Source organism: Oxyura jamaicensis, chromosome 3, assembly GCF_011077185.1.
Source record: "Oxyura jamaicensis isolate SHBP4307 breed ruddy duck chromosome 3, BPBGC_Ojam_1.0, whole genome shotgun sequence".
Classification (NCBI taxonomy): domain Eukaryota; kingdom Metazoa; phylum Chordata; class Aves; order Anseriformes; family Anatidae; genus Oxyura; species Oxyura jamaicensis.
The window spans coordinates 62691493-62706178 of record NC_048895.1 but is presented as its reverse complement, the minus strand read 5'-3'; the positions used below and the strand labels follow the sequence as shown (position 1 = coordinate 62706178).

The window sequence follows — 14686 nt, the reverse complement described above, 5'->3', positions numbered from 1 at the left end:
GCTGGACTCCCTCCTGTGTGCCCATGTCTCTCTTGTGCTGGGAAGCTCAGAAGTGGACTTAGCACACCAGGTGTCTCACCAGTGCTCAGCAGAGGGGAAGGATCACATTCTTCGACCTGCTGGTGACACAATGCCTAGTACAGCCCAGGAGGTTGTTGGCTTTTCTCTCTTCACTTCTTGCTACAAATCTCAGGCTTCTGATATTTCAGGGAAAGAAAATTGTGATGGTAATATGTCTTTCAGAAATCCAACAGAAGAAAACATCACATTCAGGAGAGGAAGAAAGAAAAAAACAACCAGTAAAATACAAAACAAATTCTTTTTATTCACATACCAGACCATGTTTTTTGGTATAAAAACCAAAAACAACAACAACAACAACAAACCTGGCTGTTTTGAGCTGCTACAACATGAAATATGGAGTTTTGTGCAAAATTCTTAAAAAGTATTTCAAAAACCCCCAACTGATATGTCAGCCAGTTACAAGATCTGTACAGAACTGCAAGCCCCCGTAATAGCAAGAGATATTCAAAATGCTCTATGCTACATATGCATAGAATCAAAGCACTCTGAGATATTCTTAATACTTAAATTGCAACAGTTTTAATGAGCATGAGCATTTATCTTGAATAAATTAATGTAAGACAATATTGAGAAATCCTAAATTAATTTGCATTAGCAAAAATTAATCATTCAGTAGAATTTTAATAGGAAAGTCTGAAGATACTATACTGTCTGCTTGAAAAGACTTCTTTAAAGCATATTAAGGCTTTTTTTTTTTTTTTTTTTTTTTGTGAGCATTTGCTTTTTAACTTATCAGAAGGATGAAAAATATGGTATGTCTAGGTTTTCTAAACATGTTCCCAATCTCCACCCTAAAACCGTCTGGGAAGTTTGACTATTCTGTGCAGCTGTCTGGCATTTCTGGATACGCCACTCTGATCAAGCTGCTGTGAGTCTGGAAACTCTTGGCACATCAACTGTGTATTTACACATCAGTTCTCAGTAATTTTTTCCCTTGAGAGTTAAAGCATTGCCAGAGGTGTATGTGTTTGCCCCAGATCTAACACATCCAGTGCACGTGCTGCCCTGTTCTTATTTTGTATGCCATAGGTGGTGGGCATCAGACTCAGTCTACAGACACCTACACTCCTGTTCTCTGCCAGAACATGAGGATTAGGTCCAATGCAACTCAAAAATGTTAATACTGTACCCCTGCAGCTTCTGTGTGATTGCACACGGGGATCTCAGACAGGAATACGGCAGCTCTAATGCCAGCACTGGTTATGTGCTCTCTGCCAAGTGCATGGAGATGCTCATCCGTGTAAGCAGAAGCCCTCACTGCTGCTGCCCAGCACTCTCAGGGAAGGGAAGGGGCACACAGGAAGCTCCCTCCTTATGGGCCAAGGAGGTTTTGTATCCCAGATACAGTGTGAGCATTTGGCTCTTGTTTTTCATTTTCAGAAGCATAAACTGAAAGAAAATGCTTTCCTGAAAGGAAAGCCTCTTCTTCCAGGTGCTTCTCTGGGAATGCGAGGTACCAGAATTAGCAGGAGAAGCTCTTCAGCACTGCTTTTCCCTGACCTCTCAGAGGGCAGAGTCTTCCTTTTTCTTGGTTAGGAACACTGGCATGGACACTACTCCTTCAGTGCCAGCTTCTGTTCTTCCTTCCTGGCAGGGTTTTCAGCAAATTGCTGAACATAATAGCAAAATCTACGTATCTAGTGTGATTCTAGAGAACTCAGGCTGTGCAAGGAGCCATGGAGATGGCAGTATTGCCTAATTTAGGGACTACCAGCACTACTGAGTAGCACTTCCCCCCTGGGAGGACTGGCATTGCTTTCCAGGGTGAATTGCTTGTGTTACAACAGTACTACTTGTGCAATAAAGGATTGCTCATCATCTGAAAGAGTGGAAGAATCTGGCCATTTGTAGTTTTGAGCCTTAACATGCAGCATATGTGACTGCCTAAAGAAATGTAAGTTCACCTTAGACAACCCTTCATTCCCTTTTCTACCTCCTCCTTCTCTAAAAAAAAAAAAAAGGAAACAACTAAACAACAGTGCAGCTGTTTCAGTAAGGGATTTTGCTTTTGCATATGCCCTACAGTGGTTCAGAAAATAAACTGGTATTTCAGGTGCAATAAGAATGAAAGATTGGACTTGGCATCATTACCCGAATTCATGAATAATATGTACAAGAAGAACTTTGTCCCTTCAAAGGGTCATGAGACATTATCTGGTTTGACTTCTTATTTAGGATGAGTAAGCAGTTTAGTTTCTCAGGGGATTATTATAGTTAAATTACAGCCTCATATGCTCTTCATGAGACAAGGACGCTTTCATGAGCAGCTTTTTCTTACAGTCACAGTTGATTTTATTATGTGAAGGATGCAGCTTCCTATTTGTCTCCAGATAATTTCAGAATTATTTTGCTTCAGATGTCTCTGAAAAACAAAACAAAATGACAGGGTGAAACAGGAAACCTTTACATTTGGGTTTAAAAATTACACAGGGAGTGCAGGTGAATGAGCTCTTGAGTCAAATTAATGGCTGTGAGTTAGGGCTCATCTGTGCCATAAAATGGTTTGTCAGTGCAATTATACCAGTAATCCCAAGACTACAGCAAAAATAAAGCTAATATATGACTCTGACACAGCTATGCCAGAAACTTAGACTAAGTGTATGAAACTCAAACCAGTTATTTTTTCTTTTACTAGCTTTTCTTTTCATAGCTTATGCAATTTAGGGAAATATTTGACCTATATGGGTAAAAGAGCTCATTTAGTCAATACAATCTTTGACTCCATCAAAGTGTTTTTTCAGTGTGTCTCCAATGTGACTACACCCGTGAAACCTGTGTGGTGTTGCTGGTCTAAGAGACATTGGAGTAGAGACACCACCATCTTGGTGAGGGCTCCAGAGGCTGTGCTCTGGGCTGGTGTAGTAGAGCCACAGATCTGGAGGGAAGTTAATTAATAACTTAATCACAGAATCATATAATCATAGAATGGTTTGGGTTAGAAGAGACCTTAAAGACCATCTAATTGCAACCCCCTGCCATGGGCAGGGACACCGCCCACCAGAACACATTGCCCAAAGCCCCATCCAGCCTGGCCTTGAACACCTGCAGGGATCGGGCATCCACAGCTTCCCTGGGCAACCTGGGCCAGGGCCTCACCACCTTGCTGATAATATTTAACACCTGTTGTTAACATTTAACAGCAATATGCCAATGGGCTAAGGCTTCATCAGTGGGCTCCATTCCCAGTCTCCCACACCACAAAAATGCACATTTTAATCTGTCCTCTGGAGGAAAAGCAAGGTCAGTGTGTGTTAGATAAATGTCTAGATAATCATGGTAGGCAGGTAGTTTCCCCTGCCCTTAAGGTCTTTAAACCTACAACTGCTTTGAGATGGGTTTCTTGAAGTCCTGCTGTCTTTGCATTGCAGCTCTCAGAGCAGCACCCTGTTTGTTCCCTGTAAACTCCTTCTTCCTTCTGCAATCAGCGTTGATTGTGCCATGGATAATAATCTTGGGTTCACATATCAAGAAAAACTGAAAACACCAAGCAGTAGAGAAATTACCAAACAACAAAAACTGTCAAAGTAGGTGATGCTCCTAAATCTGCATTGCAAATCACTTAAGAGTAGGAGTACTTTCAAAAGTGTTGAGAACATACTACTCCAGTTATGGATTTGTCATCCTAATTTAACATCCCCAGTACTATAAAGTTTGCATCAGCCACTCAGCTAAGACCAAGGGCTTCTAGGACAGAAACTGCTATCTTGGAGGACCACTAGTATGAAAAGTCCAAATAAATGTCTTAGAAAATCAGTACCAAAGGATTAATGAAGATGCAGTGGGTCAGAAAGGTTGGTTTTCATTTCTAGCACTGACTCTAACCTTCCGCCATACAGGAACCTTCATCTCATCATAACCAATGCAAAAAATAAAAAAATAAAAATCTACCTCAATCTGTTTCATACAATTGCTTAAAAATAAAATAAGTCCAAATTTAAAATAATAATTAAAAAGCTTTGTTCAAACAAAACCACCTAAATGTTCAGCTTGTGGCAAAAGGAAAACACAGCTGTGTAGATTTTTCACTCCCTGTTGCACTTCTCTCTCTTTTCTACTTTTTGTCTCCCATTTAAAATGCACCCAGGCTTAGTCAACTGAGACCATTCCTTTTGCAGCACTCGTGTGATGTTCAAGTCCAGAAAGCAACATCCTGAAACAGCCCGACACCAGTGCACACTTTCAGCTCTCCAGGTGGCTGGACTGTGTTGTTTCTGTCCTTTCCCAGCCACGAGACTACGTGCAGCTATCAGCACTGGAGGCAGAAGCTGCCCTCACTGTTTTTTGCTGTTCTTTTACATCACTCCATGCCTCCATCTCATTTTGTTTCCAAGAACATGGGATAAGACATTATAGCAGCATCAGTACTATTCCAGCTCAGTTCAATGAACCTTCTCTCTCTCTTTTTCTCACACCCAACAAAAACAGCTATTAACATCTTTAATACCTTCTATAAGACTGCCAAACCAAGGAGTTTCCTTGTTAAAACCAAACCAAAAACAAAACAAAACAAAACAAAACAAAAAAAAAAAACATGGCAGTAAAAGGAAAAAACTTGTTGAGTCCTTAAAAATAAAGCCACACATTTAAAATTATTTTGGGGGTTTTCCTACTTTCTCTTGTATCTTTAATGAAAGGGCAAAATATGTTAATGGTGGCTGTTGCTATAGCAAGCTAAGGCATCTGTACTCAAGTCTCTTGCTTAATTGCTTATTGCTCTGGAGTGATGAGGTCATGTTAACATCATTGACCCTCTGGGCACATTTATTCTATCAAAATTAACATAGCAATGACCCAAGGCAAATCCCTGTTCTTTCTTTTTCCCTCTTGCTTAGGGTGAGGACTAGCTCTAACTAGTACCACTCTGGCATGCTTTGGCCCTGACTGTGGAAGGATTTTTTCTGGCACTGATGAAACACTACAAATAAAAAATACTGATTTTCTCACAGAATTACTGGCTTTTGAGTATTGCTTTTGAATTTCATTAAACCCCCCCCTTTTTTTTTGTTTGTTTTTCCTAATAACTATATACTATAGTAATTTGGATCACTAGATTTCATTTTGATACCTCATATATGCAAATATATTAAAGGAAAATATTTATAAGTAACACAAATGTCCTGAGAGAGAATGGGACCATGGGTGGAAAATGGCTTACTGCTCGGTTCCTGAGGTAGAACTAACATGCTCAAATGTTAGGCATTTGGCAGAGATGCAAGATACAAATAGGTTTTTTGTATTACTTGCCTATAAGTAAGTCCCAAACTATTTTTTTAATTACACCCTCCAAAAAGCTGTGTAGCACACAGCTCAAAAGCTGATTTTTAAGCTTCATCAATCATTTTACCTGACTAGAAGTTTTATAGGTCTTTTGCCCACACTAAATGTTAATTTCATATGCCTACATTAAATCTGTATTTCTTAAAATGCTCACAAATGCAGGTGAGGAAGCCATAATGGAAGATTTCTGATGGTCGGGGGGGGACCAGCAGGCTGGATGAGCTACGTGCTTCTTGGCTAGCTAATGATTTCAGAAGACACATAGTTCTGTCATCCACTGAGGAAGACAATTTAAGGGACTGCTTCATAATCTAAGATAGGTAGTGATCTCGCCGTAGGCAGCAAAGGTCCTTTCTTTCATGTTTTGCTAGAGCCCTCAAACAAAGCAACTAATAAAGTGAAGCCTCATCTCTCTTGATAGTGAGTTTAAAGGGCAGGTGAATAAAGACGTAAAGGAGCTGATTTAACAGGAGTAAGTAGAATAATTACAGGCTAATTTTATAGGCTGGCATTGCTTCTTGAAACTGTACTTTTGCTTTCATGCAAAAGTCCTGAAATTCTATAGTCAATAGAACTATTTTAGACAAAAAAGTTTCATTCTCTTTCTCTGCACTACAGACAAAGCTCACATGCTCAGTGGTATGTGGACTGAGGAAGTATGTGAAACACCCTACTTTGTTTCATTCTTCGGTCTTTCCTGTAACTTTTCAACTTCTGTGGCAGTGAGCAGGAGAAGAATTGGCCACACAGATAAGGTAATTGCCCTGGAAGCATGGAAGGTACTGGGTAAATCACAAGAAGCTTCAATGAACCTCCACCAGTGCTGGAGGAGGGGGCAGACCATCTCCTGCTCACCCTCCCTCCTATTGATGCATGCAGAGCCTGGGAGAACCTCCACTGCCTCAAGTCCTCATTAAAAGCCACTCTTTGTGCTGAGTTTAGAGGGCAATTTTGTGGGGGAGGGCAGGGGAACCACTGGGATAACTGAGAGAGAGAAACTGTAAGAAACCTTGTTTGGGGAATACTGGATGGGGAAATTGAGGGCTTCTATTTGCTTTTGTGTCATATTTCAAGACAATTCTACTCGATTATATATGTTTTCTGTGGGTTTTGAACTTCCCATAAAATAAAATAAAGTAAAATAAAATAAAATAAAATACTTATTTCAGACTCAGTATACTGCCCAACTCAAATGCAATAAAAATGTTGCATGTCATTTTAAAATAAAAAGGACGTATATTTTGAAATAAAAACAAAAGCAAGCACTTCATAATAAAATGTTTTTCTAAATCATTAAAACAAATTTCAAAGTTTTCTGGGGTTTCAGACATTTCTCTTAATAAGAGAATCAATTCATTCGTATAAATAAAAATTCACTGATGGTTCAGAGGGCTCAGCGATGAGCAAAAAGAGTTTGAACTATGCTGTTTCACTAAGATCTAGAAAAAAAATCTAATTTGTGTTTGGCTGGAAATGATTCCTGAACTTTTTAGAAGGCACAGTCCTCTCTACTAGCACTTTAAGACTTCTGCAGACTGCCAGAGCAGAAACACAAGAATTTAGTGAAAACACAAATAATTTCCTGAAAGTTTTTCAAGAGACAGGCCTTAATTATGGACTACAAGGTGTCCAGTTCTAATCAGAGGATTGTATTTGTAGTATCAGTATTTGCTACACCAAACTGGCACAAATCAGAAAACAATGACAAGATTTTAGATACAAAGCTTTTATCTGGGTTTCCATGTATTTTGCAACTATAACTGTTGGTCTAATTAAGGTTTTGTCTCCACCTGCAAACCTGATCATGCCTGTGCACTTACATGACCAGAACAACCACAGGTCTAACTTTGAGAAAAGGCGACATTGCTAAGTGCAACAGAGAGTCACCAATAGTTGTGTCTACCTCTGAGGTACACACTGTTTACAGAATATACATGGCAATGGTGGTGGCTGCCATGGAAAACATTTCCTCATTGTGAAGTATGATGGTTACTGGTAAATCTGAAAATCACTCTGAATGCATTTGTTTGCATCCATATGTGATCATAGGGCTCACTCACCTTCTATCTTCAGAGAGTACGTCCTTATTTCTAGTGGTGGTGTCTTGAAATACTTTTCTTATGTTTTCAATTACGTTTTCATCCACATACTCATAGTTGTGCTCTTCTTCCTGTTCCTCTTCACCCTCCCACTTTCCAATTGGGTAATTTTCTAGACCTGAGTAATCAACAAATAAATAACGTTAAGGAAATGGAAGATTGTGCCTTTGCCCAGAAAAATGTACAATTCACACACGCAACCACAAACGTCAAAAATGAAGAAAGCAGTGTTCACTTTTTGCATTTTCACAGAGATCTAAAACGACTTACTCAGATTCCCAAACAGCATTTGTACCAGATCAAGAATGAAACCCAGATGAGCATTTTATAAAATGGTCTTCACTCTTCTAAGGATTCCTCTTTCAGATTTTGCAAAACACTTGTGCTTGAAAAATCTGTGGACAAAGCAGATAATCTCTTGTCCACTCCCTGATAGCTATCTGTCCACAGACAACTCTAAGGTTTAATAAAATGTTTAAAAAGCGTGGTCATTAACAGTGTAAAAGCAGACAGATAAAACTGTCTTAGCATATAAAGAGATGAGCAGTCCACGTACCTCATGCAGCACCTACCAACCCTATTGCAGATTTGCTCCTGTGCTCATGTGTTTCTTTGCCTGAAGAGAAGAGTCTGTATCTAGGAAACTGTGATGTTATTTTGAGATTTCCTAGAACTAAAATCCCTATTTTTTTCTTACTCAGAAGGCAATATAACAAAGAGAGATGAAGGCTTGGAAGTGGTGTGAGGTTGAAGTGAAAAGATTTGAAGTACATTTCTTTGTGTCTACCAAGACCAACCTACAGCAATACTGAGGACAGACCTTTCAAAAAGTGGTGGCCTTTTCCCATTAGGGCAGAGACCCTCACACAAGGTCTGTTTGCAGCTCCAGCTTGATGCTATCATTCACGTGTGATTGACAGTCTGCTGCCAGAAGGCCCTGTGGTCTCCTGCCTTGCCTGTGTGCTCTTATTGCACGCCTGAAACTTAAGGTAGTGGCATGGGGCACATGGGACTGTCGATCACACAGAGCAGGACCTTACAAGGATCAGTCATTGAGTGCCCCATGTCCCCTCTGTGGACCCACCATGTCTCTTGGCACTTGCTGCGGTGGGGAAGAGATGGGTGGCAGCAGGACAAGAACAGGCCGCACGTTGGGATTGTCCACATTTAATGGAACTGGGAGGACACTCTTTCAAGAGAAAGAAGCTTCATGTGAAATGGCAAAACAGTGTGAAAAACTGCTTCTGGAACAGCTGTTCCTGTGTGGTTAATTTGCTACAACATAACCTGAAACAACCTGCAAATGTGTCAAGCCCTCACGACCTATCTGACATCTCAGCAAGGCCATGTTTATCAAACATATCCTTCTTTATGGCACTGAGTTTCTCAAAGAAGGATTCTCTCAAGCTTGTTCTTGGGACTATGGTGCTCCCCTTCACCAAGAAAATACCTGTATATTCATTCTCTCAGCAATCTCCAGACCCCTCTCTCCATGGCTGAGGTGTCTCTCCCTGAAAAACTGGGCAGGACTCATCTCTTTCTGAAATTGTGATCCACTCCTTTTTAGAAATTTGAATGCTAGAAATAACCATTAAGTTCATCAAGTACACCAGGACACAATTTACCATGGACCAATTTACCCACAACTACCCCTGGTACTTTTCAGGAATGAATAAATTAGCAATGTATTTCCAGATCTTGATATCAAAAGGGGGGGAGAAAAAAAAAAAAAAAAAAAAAAAAAAGCAAAACCAACAACCACCACCCAACAACCACCACCCTGTGATGCAAATTTAATGAAGATCTCACTCAAACATGTGGCCACTCTCTTATAAATAAACATTTCCAGGTTTGCCGTTCATTTCCAGGTTGGCTGTGTTTGATATCAGTAAAAGTAAACTAATGAATAAAACAGGCACCGAAGGAATAAGCTAATCCTTGTGATTCAGCAATGGAAATATTGTTTGTGCACTTAGACTTGCTAATATAGATATAAAGTACAGGTTGCACATGGATGGCATAGCTAGACTTTCTTCTTTCACAAACATAGACAATCAAAATGATATGCTTCCAAGCAAGACAGCTCAAGGAGAAAGGAAATTAATGTCATCAGGCCAGACTAAATCACAGCCGTCCCCAATCCCAAATCAGTGTAGGATGCCTTCTGAAATGTATATATTTACACTTCAATAAAGCATTAAGCAATGAATGGGACAAGCTGAATGATCCCAACGGGATTCTGAACAGTGAAATCAATGCAATTTGCTTCCCTGCTTGAAAAAAATCTATTAGCCTCAACACTGAATTACTGAATCAGATATGCCATCTTAGCCTGCTAAGAAAACAAGGTTTATGTCATCATGCCATCTATCCATCCATCAATCTCTTCAGTACTTTTATTTATTTATTTATTTATTTTGCCAATTTCAGACGAATTTGAAAAAGGGGCAGAAGTCACAACGTGGTTATAACAAAGAGAGTTGAATTAGTTCCTCTACTGAAAGAAAGGCATGCAGAACACATCTGTTACACACTCCACTTGGCAGCAGACAGCAGGATAAATCAGCATGTTCGTATTGGTTGGCCACTCAACACACAGATAGCTCTAGACCTGCTCTTTTTCATTTGATAGGAGTGCCATAAGGAGAGTTTTGGTTATTATCAGGGAATGAGGGAAAGGAGCAGTAGGGGACAACAGACCTGAACCCTTATTAAACCAAATTTCATTAACTCTGCTCTTCCTGGAACAATTTGTATAATTATGTTTGTCTTTATAGTGGAAAGGGAGTACTCTGCTGACTAATAATTTCCATTTATCTCACTCATATCCTCAAGTGGGTAGGTTTGGTTTCTTTTTTCTTGTTGATTTTTTTTTCTTTTTTTCTTTTTTTTTCTTTTTCTTTTTTTTTTTTTTTTTTTTCCCCTCTGAATATACTTACAATTCCTTCACAGACTTCAAGGTTGCAAATAGTTGTTATAACTCTCCATTCTGCCCTTTTCCAAAATGCAGGCAACAGAAGGAACCCAACCCATCAGCTCCACTGCTAGAATGCAATCAGTGCTAAAAACACCAATTCATATATATACAAGGCTGCACAACTAAGCATGCCTTGCAATGACCATAACACAGTTTTATAACTGTGGCAAATATTTCAGCCGATGATTTATGCTGCATAAATTAACATTCAGCCACATTAATAACATTTAGTGTTTATAGATATGCCTAACCTGAAAACAATAGTTCTGAATAATTATGCACAATAATACTGTGAATTAAACAAGGTAGAACGGTGCCCTTATTTCTGAGCATCACTTAAGTGAAAAAGCACAGAAGTGAAGAGCATATGCATAAGCCAAAGTGTTTTTATGAACAGTAGTGCTTTATTTGCTGTGGGCCTGGTTCCGATGGTCCTCGATGCTAATGAGAGCTAATTCCTTAGGGAGTGATACTGAAAGCTATTGAGTGATAGCAGAATCAGAGCCAATAAAAATAATGGACTGTTCCCTGGGCTGGTATCCATCAGCCATTCCTTCACGTGATGATTTAGCATGTCTTTAAAAACTGTTAAAAGCTACAATCAAAATATTTCATATGTACTGTAAGGTTAAAATTTAATTTATATTTAATATTTATTATTTAATATTTATACATGTCTGGAACATAATAGGCCATTTTTTTTGAAAATATTAATCTTAAATTTTGTTTCTTAATAGCATAAAAAATAGATTTCCAGAAAGATACAAATGTTGACTTCTTTCACTGTCCTTTATTTCTAAGTATTCTTCTTTGTCACTTCTCTAGCCTACCCTGCTGGTTTTATTGAATCCTTCAGTCAGTGATGTCCACTGTTCCATTACTGCTCTTTCTTGTAAAATAAACCCTCAGTACATCAATAACTCTCACAGAGGAGAAACATTTACCACAGGTTTTAATGAATAGCATGTTTTGGGTGCCATCGTGCCTCAGTTCAGGAGGGTGCAGAGAAGGTCTCAGCGCCCCAACACGCACCCCACCCGCTCCCAGCTGCTGCTCTGCACAGCCGCTTCCTCCCAGGGCTGGTGCAGCTGGAGAAGTGCCACAAAACTGGATAGCACAGGCAGAAAGTGGCAAAAGTGACTCTTGCAAAGTCCCTCCTGGTCACCTGGCACGTAACCCTGCAACAGCTCCTCCTTGTAACTGCTTCTGCATGCTCCTGGAGCCTCTGCATATTAGTGCAATTAAAATCAGTCAGATCTAATAAGCGAGGGAAATACGGAAGGATGCAGAGCACTTTCTGTCCCCTGCTGTATGTTAGATTTTACTGAAGAACAAAACAGATTGAAAATCTTTAAACATAATCTACCAAGGTGTAATCACCATCCTATTAAATGATGCAATCTCTTTATTTTAAGTCATTTTCTCATTTTTTATTTTTATTTTGCTTATCTCAGAAGATGCATCAGCAATGAATATGCTTTTTGATAATGGCTCAAAAACCAGGGAAAATAGCACAATTATTTTTCTAAAGATAGTGGAGCCAAAGGATGTAATAACAGTTTTTCCCTAATCAAAGATGGAGTTAAAGTGTAGAAGCTGGAGGGAACTGTCATACATGTACACATGTATACAGTATAGGATTCCTGATTCATATTGCTTATCCTTATATATCAATTCAGAACACTAGTATAGATTCCCCGAGACATTGTGAAAGAAAGGTTTTGGTTTTTATTTTGTTTTGTTTTGTTTTCAAAATAATTCAGAATACTATGTTTTGCTTAAAGCTTTTGAAAATATTACGTTCAATTCATTTTATTATTTGGTTTAGAGTATAACCCCATAAGCAAATGTATTGCCCTAAATGATAGAACAGCAAGCTACAGCACAGGGGCAGAAATTTCTTAAACCTTCTTTATGCCAAAGCTATATACATTTTATGTGTACTCTGAATTGTAATCAGAAGCCCCCTTCTTTTTTTTTTTTTTTTTTTTTTTTCCAGCCCACTGGCCTCCTAAATCAATGCCTAAAGTCAGAAAAGCATAAATAGCTTCCCTAAAATGTCTTGGCATCAATAAACAAAATCAACATAAACATTTTTTTTTATTGCAGAATGTAACAACTCCAGAAACCTAAGGCATATACAAGAAGATTAGGTGATGTTTTCAAGACTCCACTTAGAATAAATTTCAAGGTTAAAGCAAAACAAACTGATATAGCAGATTTCAGATTAGAATTATGATCCTGGAGAAGTGCTGCTATTTCTAATGAATTCAAACTCAGTCAAATCTAAGAAAATAAGATAATATCTTTAGTGGCCAATTCAAGTTTAACTGCAACATGGGGAAAAAAAAAAAAAAAAAAAAAAAAAAGTTCTATTTCTTAGAAACCAAGATAATAAATCCTATCTTCACTAACATGAACTCTGCAAGGAAACACAATAGAGACCTTAAAACTGAAAGAAAAACATGCTGCCTTTTCAGATCTGGCCTATGGTAAGAAATATCAATTGTGCCTGTAAATGTTTTTTTTTGAAAGCACAGATTCATTATCCTTATTAGGAATTTGAAGCAGGCTGGTGCTTTGGAGGGTGGCTTAACATTCACTAGTAGAAGTTTAAAAATTAGTCAGTGAATGGTGCATTTCCTCCCACTCAAAATCCACAGGAGTGTGTCTGTGTTATTAGTCTTGACATATTTTCTAATCCATTATCCTGTGAATTAGCAGAGCAGAGTATACTCTCTGGAACAGACAAGCTTGCTGCACGCAACAGTGGACTCCTGGGGATCCCTTGACTGGCCAGGAAGAACTGCTCTATCATCTAATCCAATCTCCTGTACAATATTGCAGTTATCTTTGAATTAAGCCCAGTAATTAGGGCTATACTAACACACAACTTTCAGAAAAACCTTTATCTTTGATCTGGGTATGTCAGTGTACAATCCATCACAATTCTTCAGTGTAGGTTATTAAATCTGCCTATCTCCAACACTATGCTCAAATTTAGGTAGTTTGGAAAGGGAGGTACTCTAAGGCAGTTAAACAAAAAGCAGTTTCATAGCCTTTTAAAAGAAACTTTATGACTCTTGATTTTCTATGTGTGTGCTGAGCAGAGGTCCTAAGAGTTTGTTTGAAAACCCTCAGAAACAGAAGCTATTCTTTATCTGATCTTCAGGGAGTAGTCTAAGCTAATGTAGCTTATAGGGTGAGCTTAAAAACTAACTGCAAGTTTCATGAGGAATAAGGCAGCAGACATTTATGGGGTTTGAAATCAGAAGCATGGGTAAGAACTCAGCCAGATGGAAAGAAAGTGATGCAAATCTTTGCAGCACAGGGGCAAGCAAGCCTTCAGCAGCCCTGACACCAATGTACACTTGGGCATACACCTAGGACAATTTGCAAAGTACAGGTCTCTAGCTATAAACTCAAGGAAAATGAAATGAATAAATAGAGGTAGGAAATGATTAGGGAAAAAAAGAGAGCCTGACTGATACATGAAGTTTGAAATAAATGTTTCCTACTGGAAGCAGGAAGGATTAAGTCAGTAATCTACCATTGTCTTTTTGTTTGAAACATCAAACTCCTGAGCACTATTCTTACAGTTCAAGCTCCCCTAAAAGTGATTTGGAAATGGGCTGGGAAGCCTCCTTGCTGAGGATGAGGAGAGCAACAGGACCTCATTAACCATGCACATCTTAAAGTCAATAAGCAAGCCTCAAAGAAAAATGTAGCTCTACATATTTTGAACTGAGATCTCAGCTGGTGTCTGGTATGGGGCCATCTCCCTCCTGACTTCTATCTGCTCTCTTTACGGAAAGACAAACCAATTGGGCAGCAGTCGAAGTGAGAACAAACACCTGACGGTTTTATGGCAATGTACGCAAGAAACACAAGATAGCCCCTACATAAAGAATGGAAACACATGGCCACCTCCAAATGCTGTTATTGGACAAAAGCCTTAGTAATGGTAACTCCAATCTTCTTTTCTCAGCCGGGGTATCTCAGTTTAGAAACTACTGCACAGTTCCTGTAAGAGGCACAGGAAACAACTGCACAACACTGCTTCTCACTACAGGAACAGAAAAATCTCTGAAAAATCTTGACTATAAAGGCATTATGTGACTTCAGCCTTTGTGGCTTTCCCAGTCTGCTAGGAGTCTAAACCCACCAAGGTAAAGCACCTTAATGAGCGCTGAGACCCACACTTGTGGAGAAGCCAGTCTTCATTGTAACCTTTAAGTCTGGCTTACTT

The 14686-nt window shown here is 39.0% G+C and overlaps 1 protein-coding gene across 4 annotated transcripts in view; it reads right to left on the bottom strand.

The window, feature by feature from the left end:
• Positions 1–333: 333 nt before the first annotated feature.
• Positions 334–14686, bottom strand: part of THEMIS (thymocyte selection associated) — a 91826-nt gene continuing 77473 nt past the window's right edge. For 3 of the 4 annotated variants that reach the window (XM_035323208.1, XM_035323210.1, XM_035323209.1), the window contains exons 6-7: positions 7422–7578; positions 334–2446 (exon numbers count right to left, since the gene is read on the bottom strand). In XM_035323208.1, coding sequence (XP_035179099.1) covers positions 2437–2446; positions 7422–7578 — 167 coding nt within the window. In that variant the 3' untranslated portion in view covers positions 334–2436. Of the gene's footprint in view, positions 2447–7421; positions 7579–14686 lie in introns of those variants that run through there. The other variant, XM_035323211.1, reaches the window with a different exon arrangement.